The sequence below is a fragment of the Amborella trichopoda genome, chromosome 4 (genome assembly GCF_054954075.1).
Source record: "Amborella trichopoda isolate Santa Cruz 75 chromosome 4, AtrichopodaSantaCruz75HAP2 v2.0, whole genome shotgun sequence".
In the NCBI taxonomy this organism is placed as follows: domain Eukaryota; kingdom Viridiplantae; phylum Streptophyta; class Magnoliopsida; order Amborellales; family Amborellaceae; genus Amborella; species Amborella trichopoda.
Window position 1 is genome coordinate 3,097,480 of NC_142339.1, and position 19,913 is coordinate 3,117,392.

Genomic DNA, 19,913 nt, shown 5'->3' on the forward strand with positions numbered 1-19,913 from the left:
CAACTATCTGTAAAAGAAAGCCCTATAAACAATAGAAACAAATAAGAAGACAGAGGATCGCCCTGATGCAAACCCCTCTTCCCTCTTAAATAACTTCTAAGGGATCTATGCTAAAGAACCGAGAAGAAATGAGAAGTAATACAATTTTGGATCCAGGAAACAAATATATCCGAAAACCCAAAGCTCACAGTCTGGTAAGAAGAAAATCCTAAGATACCCGATCATATGCACTGCTTAATTTTAGTTGCAAGCACATATTTAGATTAATGGAGCTCATGTAACATAGAAAAATAAGTTCATAGGCCATAATAATATTGTCTGTAGTCAATCTCCCATTTAGAAATGTTGTTTATCTAGGATCAATAATATCATCTAATACTTCTCTCAATTGGTTGGAAATAACTTTGCTTATAATTTTGTACAGAATATTGCAAAGGCCAATAGGGCGAAAGTCCTTCATAATAGTAGGAGAATTAACCGTAAGGAATAAGACAAATAAATGTCGAATTTATTAGTTTCCGGAATTTTGAGTTTTGTAACTCTTAGATCTAGTCCTTTAAAAATTATATGGTCTGTATTTAATCTTGAGGAATTAGTTGTTTCATGCACATAGAAAGTTTATTTTAGAATCCTTTCCAATGCGATTACTCATTAATTATAGAGACATCCCCAAAATTTAAGATCTAAAAAAGTAACCCTAGGAAGTATATATATAGTAAACTTCAGCAAAAATAGAGAATCTTTTGGCTTTTTTTTTTTATAAAGTACCTATCATAGGCTACTCACGCAAAAAAAAACTATCATACCCTACCTCTTAAATTAATATTAGTTTTTAAAACTTAAACTAGTAAGTATCGCTATAAACTTCTTTTAAAGTTTATTTGTCGTTTTTATTCTTACTACACGTGTCCATTTTTGGACCGTCAATTTTCAAGCTTTCATAGATCTGTCAATCTACACTATTTTTGAACCTTTAAACTTTGTAAATAAATATAAAAATATATTTTTGGTTATATTAGATCAGGTCCCATAATTTCTCAAACCCAACCTAGAACTGACCCGTTGCCACCCCTAGCTATTGCCACCGTATTTAAGGGAGTCGCCCCTCGACAATATTGTTCTTATATAGTAGAGAAAATTACAAAAAAACCCCAAAACCACACTTTCTATGCAGCTTACCCCCAACCTAACTTTTTCTCTCACTTTTTTCCCCAAAACAAACTTTCTATGCAAATACCTCCCAAGGGAAAAAGTTTATTTTTTTTAGATGGAAATGCCCTTCCCGCACACAAAAATCATTTTGGCCAGATTTGACGTTGACTTTTGGACCCCAATAGCGCATTGCCGGAACGCACCATCAAATTGCTGAAGCGCCCAATTGCCGGACCGCCCTAAGACAACAACTGAACCAAAACTAAGTACTGTTGGACTGCCCTTTACATTGTATCAGAGCCCTAGAATCCAGTAACACCTAATGTGGGACAGCCCTTTGCAACTGCCGGACTGCTCTTTGTAACTGTCTGACTGCAGTTTACATAGTGTCGGAGCCCTATTACCGGATCACCCTTTACATAGTGTCGAAGCCCTACTGTCAGACTACACTTTACACAGTGCTGGAGCCCTACTGTCGAACTGCACTTTACACAGTGCTAGATCCCTGCTGTCGGACCACTTTACACAATGTTGGAGCCCTACTGCCGGACCTTACTTTACACAGTGCCGGAGCCCTACTGTCGGACCAAACTTTACACAGTGCCGAGGCTCTACAGCCAGACCGCACTTTATACAGTGCCGGGGCCCTACGGCCGGACCGCACTTTACACAGTGCCGGGGCCCTACGGCCGGACCGCACTTTACACAGTGTCGGGGCCCTACTGCTGGACTGCACTTTACACAGTGTCGGGGCTCGACTGCTGGACCGCACTACACAGTTCCGGAGCCCCTATTTTGGTGAGATAGAGGAGAGAGAGGTGTGGGTAAGGTAAAAGTAAGGGAGGGTGGTTTAGGCATTTTTTTATTGATATTTTGATTGGGGCTATTTGCATAGAAAGTGTATTTTGGGGAAAAAAGTGAGAGAAAAAGTTAGGTTGGGGGTAAGTTGTATAGAAAGTGTCGCCTTGGGGATTTTTTGTAATTTCCCCCCTAAATAATAATGTTGCTCAAGCCACATTAAATTTAGGGAAAAGTTTATATAGAGCCGAGGCTCTAAACAATCAAATTTGAGCCTACCTCAAAAATTTCACTAGAAGAGGTGGTTTAGATGCCCAAATATCTTCAAATTGATCATCTCGACATCAAGATGTATGAACATGAGAAAAAAATAGATTGCAAGTTTTGAAAATAGTGTATTTTGTAACGCATTTTTTGATCGTCAATTTTCAAGATTTTCATAGATATGTCGACCTACACTATTTTTGAAGCTTGAAACTTTGTAAGTAAATATGAAAATATATTTTATAGCTATCACAAAGATTTTCAATATTTCATAGATATGTCAACCTACACTATTTTTGAAGTTTGAAACTTTATTAGAAAATATAAAAGTATATTTTATAGCTATCACAAAGATTTGCAATATTGAAACCACATATCTCGATACTATTTGAAGATAGGCTCTAATTTTATTGTTTAGAGCCTAGGTTTATGCCCTTTGACATAGATTTTATAAATATTCCTGTTTACTTTGGTATGAGGTGGTTAAAATTAATCATGGGAAATGGACATGATATGAGAGGGCTAGACTTATACAAGTACAATTCAAAGCCTACGAGACGAATTTAAGATCTTTGACCCGGACTGTGGGCAACCAAGCCGAAAGGACGTGAAGGAGTTGGCATCAAACCGAGCAGAAAGGCCAAGGCTCCTCCCACGGGCGCTTTGAGGCACCGAGATCTAAGAGAGCATGTTTGTCGAGGTGCATCGACCCCATTGACTCAACATCCTAAATAAACTTTACCAAACTCAATGACATACCCCAAGCAGTCAAAGTTCACATCTGATAGCTAAGTGATCATGGCCTCTATATATTTATATATTGTAATATAAAAGAAATATTAGCTGGCCACTTTTTCAGAGTGCTCCATATCTATTCCTATATATTGTAATATAAGAGAAATATTAGTTGGCCACTTTTTTTGAGTGCTCCATATCTATTAGGTGGATCGTAAGTTGAGGCCTTCAAGAACTCAAAATCAAATGTTTCTAAAATAATTTATTTTTTTAACAAACATACATTACTTTAAACAAGCAAATCTCTCTAAGTGTGTTTATTAGCCTTTCTTTGTATTATGAGTTCTGACACAAGCTTCTTGAGAAAAAATAAGAAAAACATATAAAAAAAGGGAAAAATTTACATAGAGCCTAGGCTCTAAACAATCAAATTAGAGTCTACCTCAAAAATTTCACTAGAATAGGTTGTTTTGATGCCCAAATATCATCAAATTGATCATCTAGACATCAAGATGCATTGACTTAAGGAAAAAAATGGATTTTAAGTTTTGGAAATAGTGCATCTTGTAACGTATTTTTTGACCGCCAATTTTTAAGTTATTTAAGTTTTTATATATTTGCTCGATCTACACTATTTTTGAAGCTTTAAATTTTATAACTAAAGATAAAAATAAATTTTAAGGCTAATAAAAACTTTCCAATATTAAAATCATATTTCTTGACATTATTTGAAAGTAGGCTCTAATTTGATTGTTTAGAACCTCTGTTCTATACAAATTGCACCCTAAAATAATCAGCGTAACACTTAGATTTGAACTGAGTAGCTCATTGATAGGCTAAAGTCAAAATAAATTTTCTTTCGAATTGTATAATACACTCCAAGCTTACTAATTCATCGGCTAATAGCTAAAAAAAATTGTGGCCTCGCTATACCAAAACAAATAAACTAATAACTTACCATCCCTACACATATTAGAAGGAAAGAGATTTGAGTTGGAAGGCCCCTTTTAATAATATGGCCAAGGAAAAGGCAAGGAGCAAGGACAAAACAGTGACATCAGCAAAGAAATTAGTGATTTATAAGGAGGTGATACTTGAAGTTCGACCCTAAACCTCGTGTCATTAAAACAATAAATGAGGGTAATTTGGTCATTTGGTCAAGCAAATCACTCCCGTTTCCTACCTAAAGCTCATGTCATTAAAACAATAGTAAAGGTGATTTGGTCATTTTGTTTTTGGACTTTGATCTTAAAGTCCAGTTCTATCTGAAATCTGACCCAGCCACACAGATCTCTCTCTTTCATCAAGCAAAAGCAGCAAGGGTTTAGGAAGAGAGAAACAGGTTCAAACTCTCTATCCTTTTCAATACTCAACGGTGATGAGAAAGAGAGGAATTAGAGATAGAAAAGCCAAATAAGCTCAGAAAATGACAGAAGAAACGGAGAATTTTAGAGGCAATTTCAGATCCGAGAAGGGTTTTTGAGATTTTAGAGATTAAATGAGATTCAGAGTCGGTTCATATCCAGATGCAATTTCAGAGGGAATTTCTCAAAGGCCCGTTGGTTTCAGAGGAAAGGCAGTGATCTTAGCGATTCTTCAAAGGCCGTGGTCGTTTTCTAGAGGACCGAAAAGTAAATATTTCATATCTAACAGTTTTTGGGGTAATTTTAGAATTTTTTATGAATTTTCAAAGGGTGTTTTTCAAATCGGATTTCAGATGGTCAATTTCAGATGCAGCAAATCGACAGAACTCGGAGATTCAAAGAAAGAAGTGGGGAGTGGGTGAGAGAGGATTAGATTGTGGGCCCTCTTTTTTAAATTTTTATTACTGGGTCACTCTCTTATTATCTTTTCTTTTTTTGTTTTTCTTCTCACTTTAAAGTTTAAACCAGCGTTTTAAAAAACGCCGAGTCGAACCGGACTCGCCCGGTTCGACTCGGAAATAGTGAAAAAGGAACCGGATCGTCCAAAAATCGGAAATCGTCCGGTTCTAGAGAGAACCGGACGATTCTGTACAGTGAATCGCCGATTCACTGTACGGAATTGACGAGTCCGAATAGTGAATCGGCGATTCCGTACAGAATTTTTTTTTTTTTTTTTTTTTTTTTTTTTTTTTTTTTTTTTTTTTTTTTTTTTTTTTTTTTTTTTTTTTTTTTGGGTAATCCATGATAGATTTTTTTTGTAATCCATGATCGAATTTTTTGGTTTTTTGTAACCCATAATAGAATTTTTTGTAATCCATGATCGAAATGTTTGTTTTCTTTTCTTGTAATCCATGATCGATTTTTTTGTTTTTTTTTTTTTTTTTGTAACCCATGATAGAATTTTTTGTAATCCATGATCGAATGTTTTGTAATATATGATCGAAATGTTTGTTTTTTTTTTGTAATCCATGATTGAAATGTTTGTTTGTTTTTTTTTAATCCATGATTGAATTTTTTGTTTTTTGCTTTTTTTGTAACCCATGATAGAGTTTTTTGTAATCCATGATTGAATTTTTTGTAATCCATGATCGAACTATTTTTTTCTTTTTTTGTAATCCACGATTGAATTTTTTGTTTTTTTTGTTTGTTTTTTTTTGTAATCCATGATCGAATTTTATATAATCCATGATCGAATTTTATGTAATCCATGATCGAATTTTATGTAATCCATGATTGAATTTTTTGAAAATTTGTGATTTTTTTTGCTTAATCCATGATCGAATTTTTTTTTGTAATCCATGATAGAATTTTTTGAAAATTTGTGATTTTTTTTTTAATCCATGATAGATTTTTTTGAAAATTTGTTTTTTTTTTTTTTTAATCCATATTATTCAAAGAGAAAACGAGAGAGATGATGATTCTGAGGCCACCCTATCCCAGCCATATTATTCACATATCGAGTCCCAACAGCAACAGTGTAGGGATGAGCACGAAATACTGTAAATTAAATACTGAATGGCGGTTCATGCAGGGAAAGAACATATCAATATTCGCATATTCATTCAAAAACATGAAAATTCTTAATGGAGTACCCTCATTTTTTATTGAATTCCTAAAAACCAATATTTATAATGAATTTTAATAATTTTTTCGGATTTTTTTGAAGCTTTATTCTGACCGATTCACCCGATTCCGATTCGGATCGCCGATTCGCCGATCCGGATCGGTTTTTGAAAAGCCCGATCCGGGTCACCGATCCGGTTTTTAAACCATTGGTTTAAACGATTAGACCCACGTGTCTTCCACTTCCAACATTTGTTTTTTCTATATCATTGTTTGCGACTTTTTTGAGCGTTAGAAGCGTCTATGTGGTAACGGACCACACTACTTCATGTAGTAATGGACCATCAAGTTGTGATGGATTGATTTTTTTTTCCATGTCTGTTATTTAAAAAATGAATTATTTTTAAGATTATTTTCGCTATCTGTTCTTGTATGTAAGATCGAGTTTGTTACTCTATAACTCGATCATATTTGTATGTTTGTGAGCTGCTAAATCCGTTTTGGATCCACATCGAATTTTGTTGGCTCTTTCAAGAGTCATTTTGTTTTTTAAGTTGTCTCGACTACTTTTCTGCCTCCGGCGAAGATATGACGTTTTTTATTTGTTGCTCGATCGTACTATATTTTGGACATCTGTTCTCGAGACTTGTTGATTTGATGTTGCTCGAGCTTACTATGTATGTTCTGGACGTTTGTCACTGAGGTCTTTTGATCTGTTCTAACTCGAGCTTACTCTGTTTGAGGCGTCTGTTTCTGAGGATTGCTTATTTGCCGTTGCTCCGGTTTCTTCTATTCCTGTATTATTTTTTAAGCTTGCATTCTACTGTTCAAACTCCAACTACTCTCTTTGAAAGAAGCATCTTGAGTTTGAGAGGAAATGTGAACAGATATTTTGACTTTTATACATTGCACAGTCTGAAATTTTTGACCTGTTTAGACATACACAACTTTATGTATTTTAGTGACTTTGTGAATAGCTTGAGTGTATCACAAAGTTCGATAAATTTTTATTTAAAAAATATGTTCAACTTCACTATTGGAAAAACATCTTCAACTTCAGTATTTTAAAATAGAAAAATATACAATAAGACCACTTATCTTTAGTACAATTATTCTTGACCATAAGATGTGAAAGTAGGTGGCTATATTTATGTCATTGACCGAGCTCAAAGTTCAAAAGAAATTTTCTCGAACTTTGTGATACACCTAAGCTATCAAATTTCACATCGGATAATTATAAGTATCGGTTATGTCAGGGTAGCATTTTATAATTTTAGTCAATAAATTTTGGACACTTAAATATTATTGTTTTGTAATACGAATTTTTTTTTGGAAAATTGTTTTATGCGACGTGGACCGCATTTCCACAATATGAGATCCCAAGGTATAAAACATCCATCTTAGAGATGGATGAAAATAGGTTGTCCATCTAAAAGCAAATGAAACTAAAGGTCCAAATGTTTTCTTCATAAAATCATTATTTTTATATTTTAAAATTTATATATTTTATATATTCATGATCTCCATGTTAGAGATTACATGTCCTTAAAAATTGATTCCGAAAATCCATCTCAAAAATATATTTTTAAGAGTCGACTCATTTCTACATTGACTCATAGAAACCATGTCTTATTTTTTTAGTAAGGGTATTTTTTGTCATTCAGAGGGATGTGACATCATCTACATGGGGTGTGACCCATATGAAACGTTAAATGCCACTAGTGTACTCCATGTTGATTATGTCATATCCTATGTGGATGATGTCACCCATCCTAATGACCACATATACTTTTACTAAAAAAATATTGTACTGTGAAACAAAGGTATATAAATATTCACAATTTATCGAATACAATTCTAAAATGCTCTATAGTGTGAGGACCCTAACATAACCCTATAAGTAAATGTGACCTTCTTATACAATAGGTAAATTGGTATCATTGTATAAAATCCCAAACAAAATATCTAATAAGATCACTGTTTTTTATTTGGTATTTTTTCTTTAACTTTCATTATTGTCAGAATATCCAATAAAATCATTTTGTCAAAAAAAATCTGATAAAATCATTTTTTTTTCTTTTGGGTACTTTTTTTTTTGTGCATCCTTTGATGCATGTGACCACTATGGTTTTTATAGCTATAGGGATTGAAACACATCCTATGTCACCACATGCATGTTTCTGCCTTAGATGCATGATTATTAAAAAAGAAAATGTGCAAATTCACTAGGGAATAAAGCTTTAAGAATTGCTGATCCTGATCAGAATCATATGATAAAGATGGGATATTGGTGGGAACTTACCCGGTTCCTATTCGAAACTAGGTAGTTGTTGAGTCCCCATAAATTTGGCTGGTTTTCACTTCTTTATTTTTTCCAATTTTATATTGACAAATTTTCACCTAAGTGAGAATAGGTCAAATCACCTTGCTTGGGCTGAGGAGGCCATGACCCTATCCTTGTCACTATGTTAGGGATGGGCTTGACTATGATCCAATAAAAAAGAACGAAAAGAAAAGTATGAAAAGAAGGGTTGGGCGAGGCGAACCAGGCAGGCCCTGTCGTGGCCCGGCCCTTGGGCCACATCTTGTAGCCCAGACCGTAGTTTTTTGGGGCCGGCATGGTTGCCGTGCCCGGCCCAGCCAGTGAGTAGAGGCGAAAAATTGTTAAAGTATCCCCTCTTAAACTTGCAACAAATATAAATGAATTTCCATTTAGTGGTCTAGACAAACATGATAGAATACCAGAAGCTCGTAAGACTCGCATTTGTCGCATATTAGGGATGGTGTACTATAGGAAGGAAAAAAATAAAAGGGAAATGTTTTTATACTTTCCCTATTGTAGGGAAGATATATAATTCCACCCTCATCCAGTTGTACAATGTTTATCAAGTGAGCCCTGATCATTTGATTAGATCAGACGCTTTTTTTATTTTTATCTTTTATTTAAAAATTATATGAATATGAAATTTGACATGTGACATGATCTCAATAGGGTGCAACCAAAAAATATATTTTTTAATATTTTTGATAAAAAAATATTTAAATTTTTTTTGCCCATTTTATTTTATTGAGAGTATTTGTTTTATATTTTTTTTTACAGGTGCGAGTTTAAGAGAGGAGTGGACACTCAAAATTGGTTGTCCATTTAGAATAAACGGTTGGATAAAAAGAAGTATATAAGTTTTATCCATTAGGAGCAGTATAGAAAGCTCGTTGAAAATAAAAAATACTACAAAATCTGGCCCTAAAACAAAAATAGTGGGATGAAAAAAAATTACTTTTTCCTATCATAAATTGGTGCCATTATGAATATTCGTGGGAAGAACTTGCCCGAAGGTTTCTAGGTTAAAGGGCGAATAACAGCGCATTTAAATGATAATGACAACCACTCTAGGATAAACCGGTGCTAAAATTTCTCATTTTCAAATATTTATAACATTTTCCAATCTTTATATATAAATTTTATTTAATTTTTTTCAAGTAAAATACCATTACCCGTTGCAAATTTATCAAGGGGATAAAAAGTCCCAATTGACAGCAAATGTTTATTTATTAATTCTCATTTCATTTACGTGCCTCAAAAAAAAAAAAAAAACATCTTTAAAGATAACCCGATGTTCGGAATAATTTGACCCATCTTAAAAGCTCCCACCAAGTACCTGGGCTATCCTGCTTACTTAGGAAATATCACAACATTGAAATTTTCCAAAATTGAATATGGGCAATTTAGATATTTTTTAATAAATTATTTTGAGTAAAATGAAAATTCAAAAGTGATTGAGATGTTTTACCGGTAATAATTTTGTAAGTGGTTTTAACCCTTAAATGATTTTTAATATCCAAAAGCTCGTGAAGGTTACTTCACATCCATATATTTTATGAGAAGTAAAACTTTCCGTCTTTTAAAGTTTTAGTGCCTGACAACCGAAACAAACAAAATTTATAGGCTAAATACTTTAGCTCATGAATAAATTATAACGATTATGGTTTTATGTCAAGTTCATCGTACAAACTCACTAAACTTAGACCAAAAAATTAATGAGGACGGTTTAGGAAGTCACCCGGATATCGCGGACTAAAACTTTCAAAATCACTTTTTCAAAACATAAAAAAAAAAAAAAAAAATTAAACAACAATTTGATTTGGTGTGCCCGTTCCCATATATTATAAACATCCTAAGTAGTGGTTGTCAAAAGATTTCCTACTCTTGCTGGAGTATACTATTCATTTACTCTATGAAACAAAATGCATGCCACAAATACCTTTTAGATCTCAATTTCAAAAGATATAATTCTTAAAACAGATAATCTCAGTAAAATAAATTCTGAAATAAACTGTCGATGCACCGGAAAAACTAGTGCCTTAATATTAAATAGAAACCATAAAATTTTTAAAGCGCCAGATCTAAGTATAACAAGACAAAATATTCATTTTTTTTAAACAAAACTAGAAAAAATTACCTACATATCCGTTATAGTTTCCTATATTACGGCTCTATCGAATAGTGTCCGTTGTTACCACGTGTTTTTTTTTTATGTCAAAACAATTTTTTTTATAAAAAATGATTTTACCTATTTTATGCTATTGAACAACTGAATTCAAAATATTTTCAAGCTAATTTATATTTGTAAATAACCCAAAATTTAAAATTTTCGATCATTCAAAAACGGAAATTTTTTCTATCTTGTGGGTCTGCGTATCCTCTCTCTGTCTCTCTCTACATTACATAAGTAAAAATAAATTTTTTCTTTTAAACTTTCTCTATCCCCTACACCCAACGAGCGTATTTTTTTTCGTAAGTTTATAATCCTTCAGATTTTTTTAAAATTTAAGGGCTCAAACTTGCTCCTCTGCCTGATTTTATCGGATAACTATGACTTTAAAGAGATAGAGAGAGAAAACGCCAAAAGATTTCTCTCCGATTTTATCGGATAACCGTGACTTTAAAGAGGTAGAGAGAGAAAACGCCAAGAGATTTTTCCTAAATTTAAGTGCTCAAATTAATTGTTTTCGATTGATTTTATCGGATAACTATGAGGTCATAGAGGTAGGGAAATACGCCAAGAGAGAGAAAATTTGTGTGAAACCATTGATTCCCAGGGTACCCAAAATTAAATATTCGAAGGGCCCGTCTTGGAGCGGCCATCTGTCCTCTTCTTTTTGAAGTTTATTGTGTGGCATGGAAATCGTTGCCTGCAAATATAGAACGAACCAGTCCTCACCACATTCGTCTAGCGCTTTTTTCTACCTGTTAGAGAGAGAAACAGCTCTTTTCTACCCGAGAGAGAGAGAGAGAGAGAGATTGTATTGTTGAGAGTGAGAAAATAATGGGAGAAGTCCCTCAAGTGGTGCTAAATTCAGGGCACAAGATGCCATTAGTAGCAATGGGCACAGCCCAATTCCCTTTTGTTGAAGACGAGTCTCTGAAGCTCCCAATACTAGAGGCCATGGTGTTGGGCTACAGGCACTTTGACACTGCTAAGTTATACAAGTCAGAGAGAGCCCTCGGTGAAGCCATCGCCGAAGCTCTCAACACAAATATCATTAGAAGTAGAGGTGACATTTTCATTACATCTAAGCTTTGGTGCACCGATGTCCACCCTGACAAGGTCTTGCCTGCCCTTAAGGAAACACTAGAGTAAGTCCACTCCTTTTTTCTTTTTTTTTGGTGACTTTGCTCAAGTTTGGATCCCCAGCAACATAAATAATTGGAGTGGAGATTATAAATAATTTATACGTATTTGGAGACTCGAATCAGGCTAGTATTAATTGTGCAGTTGGTGGCTTGCCAAGAATGATATTCTTGGCTAGTGCTAGCCGTATTTCGCTTAGTGTTCAAACTCGGCGGGTCTAACTCAAGATCGGCTACTTAAACTAGAACCGGGTACCGGTCGATCTGATTTTGTCCAGTTTGGTAATTGGACAGGATATTTTAAAAATTTGTTTTAAAAAGTTATAAAATCTTTTTGTAATTTGTTTTTCAATGTTTTTTTTGTCATTTTGGTAGACATTTTCCTTTTTCAAGAAAATTTTAAAAATACCTTGGGAACAAATCGGCTTATTAAAATCTTTTTTTTTTTTAACTTTACTTGAATGTGTTATGTTTAATCATGTTTTAAATATAATTTTCATATTTTTTTAGAGTTTTTCAGTATTTTTTATTTTTTAATACTTTTTGGATCGGCCGGAACCTTATCAGTTAGGCATGTTGAACTAGCCGATTCACTAGTTAATCGGACCCGCTGTTGGGCAGTTTCTGAAGGCGGTTTAATTTTATAAACACTGATTTAACATGTCATAATTAATATGTAGCATTTCGATCAACATTAGATAGATGAATGTCTCAAAAAAATATACAAATTATACATGTGTGGAGACACACATAAAGCTTTTCCTTCTTCTTTGATACATTGTTACTTGCTAGGATCGTCTTCCTTTGATATTTTCTTCTAGGAATTTTGCAGGAGGTTGAAGTTGGAGTATTTGGATTTGTATCTCATACATTTTCCGGTGAGGTTGAGGGAAGGGTACAGGGGTTTTTCTTGGGCAGCAGAAGATATCCTCCCTGTTGACATCAAAGGCACATGGGGAGCCATGGAAGAGTGTTGCAGAATGGGGCTCACCAAATCCATAGGGGTTAGCAACTTCTCTAGCAAGAAGCTTGGAGATCTGCTGGCCTACGCCACCATTCCCCCTGCAGTTAATCAGGTGAGAGAGAGAGAGACTTTTCTCATACATAGTATTTCAAAACTCAGCCAGTCCAGTTTTAATCATAATTATCGGGAGCGGGAACAGCTTTGGTTCCGGGAGAGCGTCAGATAGATGGCTACCCAAAGCTCTAGAGCTCGGAGAACGAGGTATAATGAGGGTAAAAGTAGCATATCAATATCAGAGATACATTGGGATCTAAATCATTATTTAACGGGTATGCGTTCCATGTTAAATGGGATTGTGCTCCCATCTTCATTAGGATATCGCTCCCATCAACAACAGGATCGTGGCCTCATCTAAGAATGATCGCATTCCTATTTGGAAAGGATCGAGGTCCATTCAAGGAACGATGCGTTCCTTACATGATTAATCCACGCGCCCATCGCAGAACTCCACTCGTATGAATATTTGGCTTAAAATATGATTATTTTGTTTTAAAAGTTAATTTTATTAAAAAAGTTTCTTTAGGAAGGTCCGGTAACGTAGGGATCATGCTTCTAAAATTATTCAGAAACTATATCTACAATTTTAAGAAATGCATTCCGTGCGATAGTGGGATTGAGATCTTTTGTACATGGGATCAAGAATACTATAAATAGGAGGCAGCTTCCAAAAAATTTAAAACGAGTTCCGGTTAAGATCATGGTCATGAAACACCGGAGCTGGGTTTCGGAGTGAGAGCTCCTGTCCACCCTAGTAGGGTGCTTCCGGTAACTATGACTTTAACAACAAGACTCGGGTTTCTTATTAAGTATTTAATAATTTTACTAAGTCACTAAAAGTAAAGCACATATATGTTTTTATATAATTATTCTTTCTTATGATGATTTGCAAAATTTTCTTATTATCTGCTTTATTTTTTTAAATTTTTTATATTTTTGAATTGTTTCAGTAAATTTTTCCGTATTCCATCTACTATATTTTTTTTAATTTTATAGACCAAAATATATTATAGCTTCTTTAGATTTTTATTGCTTTTCATTTTTAACAAAATTTTATACTTTATTTCTGCAATTTAACCCCTTTTTGGGCATGAAAACAATGCTATTTTCTGTATGCCTCCTCCCTAAGTTTTGTATTTCTGTGAAGTTTGTGAACGTCCAAGTAGAAGACAGGTGTTCTTCTAGATTTCAACTTAAAATTTCAAAGTTCCTTATCAAAGAAATTAATGTCATATTTTTGTCTAGCATTTCAAAGATAAATGTGGAAAGATTTTCTTGCCTGAGCTTTATCAAAGAAATTGGTGGCAAGTATTTGGGGGATTGTCCACAAAGAAACTATTTATCTTTTGTACATAGAGATCACAATCAATTTTATCCCTTAAATATCAAAATAAGCGGTTGTATGAGTGTCATTGAATAGACACAACGCACCAAAGAAAATTTTTCGGATTTTGTGATTCATTCCAAGCCATCTTGCTTGACATCTAATGAATAAAAATGATTGTGACCTCCATGCACAATAGATAAATGATGTCTTTGTAGCGAATCCTAATACTTGGTAGATCTATATGCATGTTGATGTGATTACCCAAGGGAAGAAAAAAAATGATTAGTCCTGGATCCCGGTGGCCTCCGATTGTGTCATTCGTGCACACTTATGTAGATATGCATCTCCTCTTAATGATCCATTTTAGAAATAGATTTTGGACTCGTGTACATTCATCTTTAAGATGGATGTTTGGTGCTTTGGGGATCTTAAGATGGATGTTTGGTGCTTTGGGGATGTAAATATAGTTTTGCACCCCCCCGTCACATAAACCACTTTTCTTTAGTAATTTGAAAATTACCAAACTGACTCCGAATTGCTCACATAATTGCTGGATATACGGAACTGCCCAATATTGCTTGGAAATCAGAGCCAAATGATTTGAAAAACTCAGGGTTTACGAGGTTTCTCAATTATTTCTTAAAATTCAATTTTTCTTGTTTCAATTTCTTATAAGAAAGAGCCATGTCTTACAAGTTGGAGACATGCTCGAACTCCTAGCAAGTTGGAGCCCGAGTCCCATATTTTAATCGCCAACATAATCATATGTTTAGGATTCATGAAAAAAGCTGTTAAAGTTTTAAAGCACATCCCTTCTCTTTTATTTGGATTTGGGATCGACACAACTGGCTTGGAACCAACCATGGTGGTGTTATTTTAAACAATGACATGAATAAGATAAAATAGTAAAAAATAAAATCAATAAATCGTAATGAAGTTCTCTATGGAACTTCACATTAACCAAGCAGTGAGATGTTAAAGAGAGAGGATTGAGGTGTTTTATAATTCTCAAAGTTAAAGGAGATAAGGAGACTCTTACTGAGGGAGGGGAACCATACAATCAAGCTACTGGGAATGACAGGGCTGATTGTGATTTTTGCGCAAAAAATAGAGGGGAATCTATAAAAATGCACCTAAGAGATTGAGTACTTAATATGATAGCTATTTTTTAATTTAATTTAAAAATCTTATAAAAATCCACAAACAATAAATATGATCACGAGTGGGAATAAGTATGTTGAAGGAATATCGTAACATGAATCGGGGGATGCATTCTGACATTTGCATTCCCCAAGGCATACACCATCCCTCACGAAGATCGAATCCTCCATCTCAAAAATGGATGTAAATGGCGGTCCTCAAAAAAAATAATTAAAATCAATGGTCTAAATATTTTCATGAAGTTTTTATCATTTTTAGTTTTTAAAATTTAATTTTTTATGTATTAATGATCATCATGTTAGGGATTTTACATTCCTCATTAGTGATAAAATCCCATTTGTTTATTAAGATGGTGTATGAGTCCAGGGACTCAAAAGAAACCGTGTCCAATGTTAAATAGTTGATAAATTAAGTATATTTTGATAAATTTCTCAAAAACAAGTCCGGCCTTTTTGTGCAAAAATTAAGGCTCTTATTGTATACTTCCTCATTAAATCATGTATTTGATGGTATGCATTGAACCATCATATGGCACATATTTACCCTGTTGATCATGCACTCTATTGGGACTTTAGCCTTTTAAAGCATGTAACCATGCTTGGTTTATTACATGGCATAGATCATGTACCATTCTTTTTAAGTGCATGTGCCCTAGGAAGCATGCACATGAGATTCATGAAGGTGGTTAGTTTTCTAGCTTTAATGGTTATTGTTGAGGAAATATCAGCAATTTGTGCTTAGGTGGAAATGCACCCACAATGGCAACAGAGGAAGATGAGGGAGTTTTGTGAAGCAAAGGGGATTCATGTGACTGCATACTCTCCTTTAGGAGGGCAACGAGATATTGCTGGTCCTGTTGCAGTCTTGGACTGTGAAGTTCTCCATGAAATAGCTCGGGCCAAAGGAAAAACTGCTGCTCAAGTAAGCATTTACTCTCTCTCTCTCCCTCTCTCTCTCTCTCTGACTCTCTCTCTCATGTTTTATTTACGAAAAAAGTATTTAAAATTTATCAAATTACACTCAAGATTCTATTTAATACCTTACTCATATACTTTGATCTAGTTGCAATCAACTCTCATCCTTTTGATTGAATTCCAAATGGCTCATCAAATGACAGATAAAAATGTTTTGTTCTTCTTTTTTTTTTGAAAAATTCACAATAGTTCATTTCATTACTTCAGTACAAAAATGTTTGAAAGGAAATTGTTGCGGAGAGAGCAACAAGAACAGGGTACCATAACTTGCCCTCTGTGGCTCAAAAAGATAATGAAGAGTACCTTACATCATTTAATTTCTATTTATAATTGAACTTTGGGAAATAACACCTTATTTTGATCAGAGATCAGGGTCTTGCTTAGTCTCTCTTAACACATCAAAAAAAATGATATTCCTCCCCCTAAATAAATCAAGAATTGATTAGACAATGAATTTACGTCCATGGAATGCTCTCATTTTTTCCACCATTTAATCACCTTCAACAATAACATTTATGCATGACTGTTCCATGAGCTTTAACCCTGTAAAAATGCTCAACCTTATGATTAAATAAGTAATCTGCAGACCTTGAATATATGATATTGATTACCCCATTTTGATCTCTAATCAAAACATCCACCCCTGAGATTCCTCGGTGAGCATTAGACCTACTATGCAAATTTAGTTCATTAGTTGGGGGCCACCAATTCAAATTTCTTTTTGTTCTTGAAGATTGCATTTGGCCCAAATCTCTCAGTTTATTTAGCATATCTTTCCTTGAAACAACCCTGGATTCCATCCATTCTGCGCTTGTATGTATGTATTATTATTATTTGTATTCTTTCACTTCCAATACATTCTTTCAAAAACTCTACTATTTCTTCTTTCTAGATCTTCCACCATACAAATGCTTTGATTATTTCCCAAATAATTCTTCATGCTTTTTGCATCAGCAGCAAACTAGTCGATTCAAAATGATATGAGCACTTCTTCAAAGGGCTAGAACATCTGACTAGCGTAATATGCATTCTCATATTTGCACAGAAAAAGGAGAAAAAAAGATATATCGAAATTTGAAATACCAACAAAATGTCTTTCAAAAAACGGTCTAGCGCTTTACTTATAGTCGCATAAAAAATTCGATTTATAGGAAACTGAGCACATTTGTATTAATGATCTACATGCACATTGTAGAACATACTTGCCATATGACACATTGTAAAATGTTAGCTAGCGCTGTCAATGGGCCAGGCTATGTTTGGACTGGGTTAGACCGAGGTTGACCCAAACTTTTATAGTTGTTCTCAGGCCTCACACAAGCACCGCTAGCCTAAGCCCATTTGCCAGCCATACACAAACATGACTGCTAACAAGCTAGGTTCAGGCCACCTGAGGCCTGAGAACCAGCCCAAGCCCAAAAACGTTTATAGTTATGGCAAGCCTAAGGGCTGCCCCAGCTTGGAATCCCAAAGGCCAGGCTGGCCTGATTGACAACCATGGCCTTAATATTGAGATGCTAAAATGTTGAGAAAACTTAAAACTTTTGAAGAATTTGGAATGGATTCTTAATACTCAAAAAAGGAAAAGATCAGAAATTGAAATGGGTTTTGTAGGTTTCTCTGAGATGGGTCTTTCAACAAGGTGTGGGATTGGTGGTAAAGAGCTTCAATAAAGATAGGTTGAAGGAAAATCTAGAAATATTAGATTGGGAGCTCAATGAAGAGGACCTACTTAATTTCAAGGAACTCCCACAAAAGAAGGTATTTCCAACTCAATATTTTGTTTCACCCAATGGGCCTTACAAGACAGTGGAGGAATTGTGGGATGAAGATATTTGATACATCCAAGGCAACCAGCTTCAATATGCTTTGAAGTATATAGGCTGAGATCGCAGCATAACTACTTTTTATTTTCATGCAAATGTGGTCCTCCTTGTGATTTATTCTCTTTGACATAGCTGCAAGTTGAATGTATTATAAGACAAACCAACTCTTCCTCTTTCCATCATGGTTAACAAACTCCTGATTTGGAAGTGCATTTTCCAAGGCGGTCACCATTAATCTTGACCATTGGGTGTGAAATTGGGTGGCTATATTTATTTAATTGATCAAGCTGAAAGTCCAAAAGCAATTTTCTCGAACGCTGTGACACATCCAAGCTATTAAATTTCACATCGGATAGTTATAAGTAATTGCGACATCTTTATACATTAGGTAAATTCCTCATTATATAGAGTCTCAAAAAAAAGTCTAATAAAATCACTGTTTTTTTGGTAATTTTTTTTTAATTTTCATTATTTTCAAAATATCAAATAAAATTATTTTATCACAAAAAATCTAGTAAAATCTTTTTTTCTTTTGGGTAGTTTTTTTGTGCATCATTTGATGCATGATAGCACTACGGTTTTTATAGCTATAGGGATTGAAACACATCGTAAGTCGCTGATCTTTGAAAAATTAAAATGAATGGCACAAAAGTGATAGTTTGCATGTATTCATTATAGCTGTTAGCTTTTTCCATACATACATACATATAAAAGAAATTCTACATAACATTACAACCTTAAGCAATCAAAATAAGGCGCACCTCCAAACTTTGTCATAAGACGCAATTTTTTTGTCGAAAATTCTTAAGATGGCTTGAGATTATATTTTTATCTCTAATTATAAAATGTTAATCTAACAAATCAAGGAGATCTATAAAAGCATGAAAATTTTAAAAACAAAGGATCTATATAGTGTTGCAAGACATACTGTTTTTTGGACTTGAAACCTCTTTTTTTTTTCCTTATGCATAGATCTCGACTTCGAGATGATCAATTAGATGGTTTTCCAATATCAAAATAGTCTTTTTTTGATGGATTTTTAAGGTGTGCCTTAATTCTACAATTTAAAGTTTCAACCTTATATAAACGTTTTCCAATAGATAAACCTAAATTCCCATAAAAGTTACAGGAAATGTCATTTAATGGGCCAAAAGACCGCTACAAAATGGATATCCCTAATACCGTGGATATCCCTAATACCGGGGCTTATTTTTAAATTTTTATTTCACTCATACATCTCCCCAAAAAATATATAAAACATGCTCAAATTCTCCTTAATTATGGCCAGGAATCCTAAATATGTAGGGACATTCCCTAAACAGGCAAGGGTACACTCTTACGCAGATTAAATTACTAAAATGCCTTCTGTTTGTTTAAGGGTTTTAATCCTGAAAAGGAAGGAGATATTTCCTAGGGGATGCCTCGATAAAATGGAAATTACAAAATAAATTCAATTAAAATTAAGAAAATAAACCCTTTAATATAAATTGTTTGATTTAGATATGGTGGGAGGCTACAATAAATTGAGAAGGCAATGATTGGGACCAGGCGGGGCTAGCCTTGGCCTTGGCACGACCCATGTCCATATAAGGCCGACTTAGGCCTCGCTCAGACTTTGTTAGGGCCGGGCTGGGCCAAAAACAAGTAAAAAAAACTTAAAAGAAAAACAAAGGGAAAAAAAAAGAAAAGAAAAAAAGAGAGTTATGCCGGACCGAGCCGAATGGAGCTCTAGCCCAGCCCTTAGGCCACAACTTGTGGCCCAGGTCCTACGTTTTCAGGGCTTTGCGGGCCCTAGACACCCAGCCCATTGACAGCCCTAGAGAATTTGAGTTCAAATTGAGAGCAAATAGTCCATTACTCAAAACATAACCTAAAATATTTAAAGGAAAGCCTTAACCATTTTTATATGTTCCGAGAAAATTTAAGAAGAAAGATACAGTCATACCCCGTACCATTATTTAAGTTCTTCCCCTAATAGCCACACTCTTTAATATCCAAAAGTTCACTTTGGCTAATAAGCCATCAATTTTTAGAAT

At 34.4% G+C, this 19,913-nt stretch overlaps 1 protein-coding gene across 2 annotated transcripts; it reads left to right on the forward strand.

Moving 5' to 3' along the window:
* The first annotated feature begins 10,950 nt into the window (after positions 1–10,950).
* LOC18439365 (non-functional NADPH-dependent codeinone reductase 2) lies at positions 10,951–18,089 on the forward strand. Of its 2 annotated transcripts, none has more exons than XM_006849531.4 (4): positions 10,951–11,574; positions 12,401–12,644; positions 15,819–15,998; positions 17,666–18,089. In XM_006849531.4, the coding sequence occupies exons 1-4, from the start codon at positions 11,264–11,266 to the stop codon at positions 17,888–17,890; spliced, it is 960 nt and encodes a 319-aa protein (XP_006849594.1). In that variant the 5' UTR covers positions 10,951–11,263; the 3' UTR covers positions 17,891–18,089. The 2 variants fall into 2 exon arrangements, with proteins under 2 accessions (XP_006849594.1, XP_088720475.1); XM_088864349.1 differs by having other exon boundaries at positions 10,995–11,574; positions 15,846–15,998.
* The last annotated feature ends 1,824 nt before the right edge of the window (positions 18,090–19,913 follow it).

Excerpts from the sequence above, each read along its gene's own strand:
- LOC18439365 (XM_006849531.4), top strand. The coding sequence starts at position 11,264 with ATGGGAGAAGTCCCTCAAGTGGTGCTAAATTCAGGGCACAAGATGCCA. Across the intron at positions 12,645-15,818 it reads TTCCCCCTGCAGTTAATCAG|GTGGAAATGCACCCACAATG; the intron begins GTGAGAGAGAGA and ends ATTTGTGCTTAG. Across the intron at positions 15,999-17,665 it reads AAGGAAAAACTGCTGCTCAA|GTTTCTCTGAGATGGGTCTT; the intron begins GTAAGCATTTAC and ends TGGGTTTTGTAG.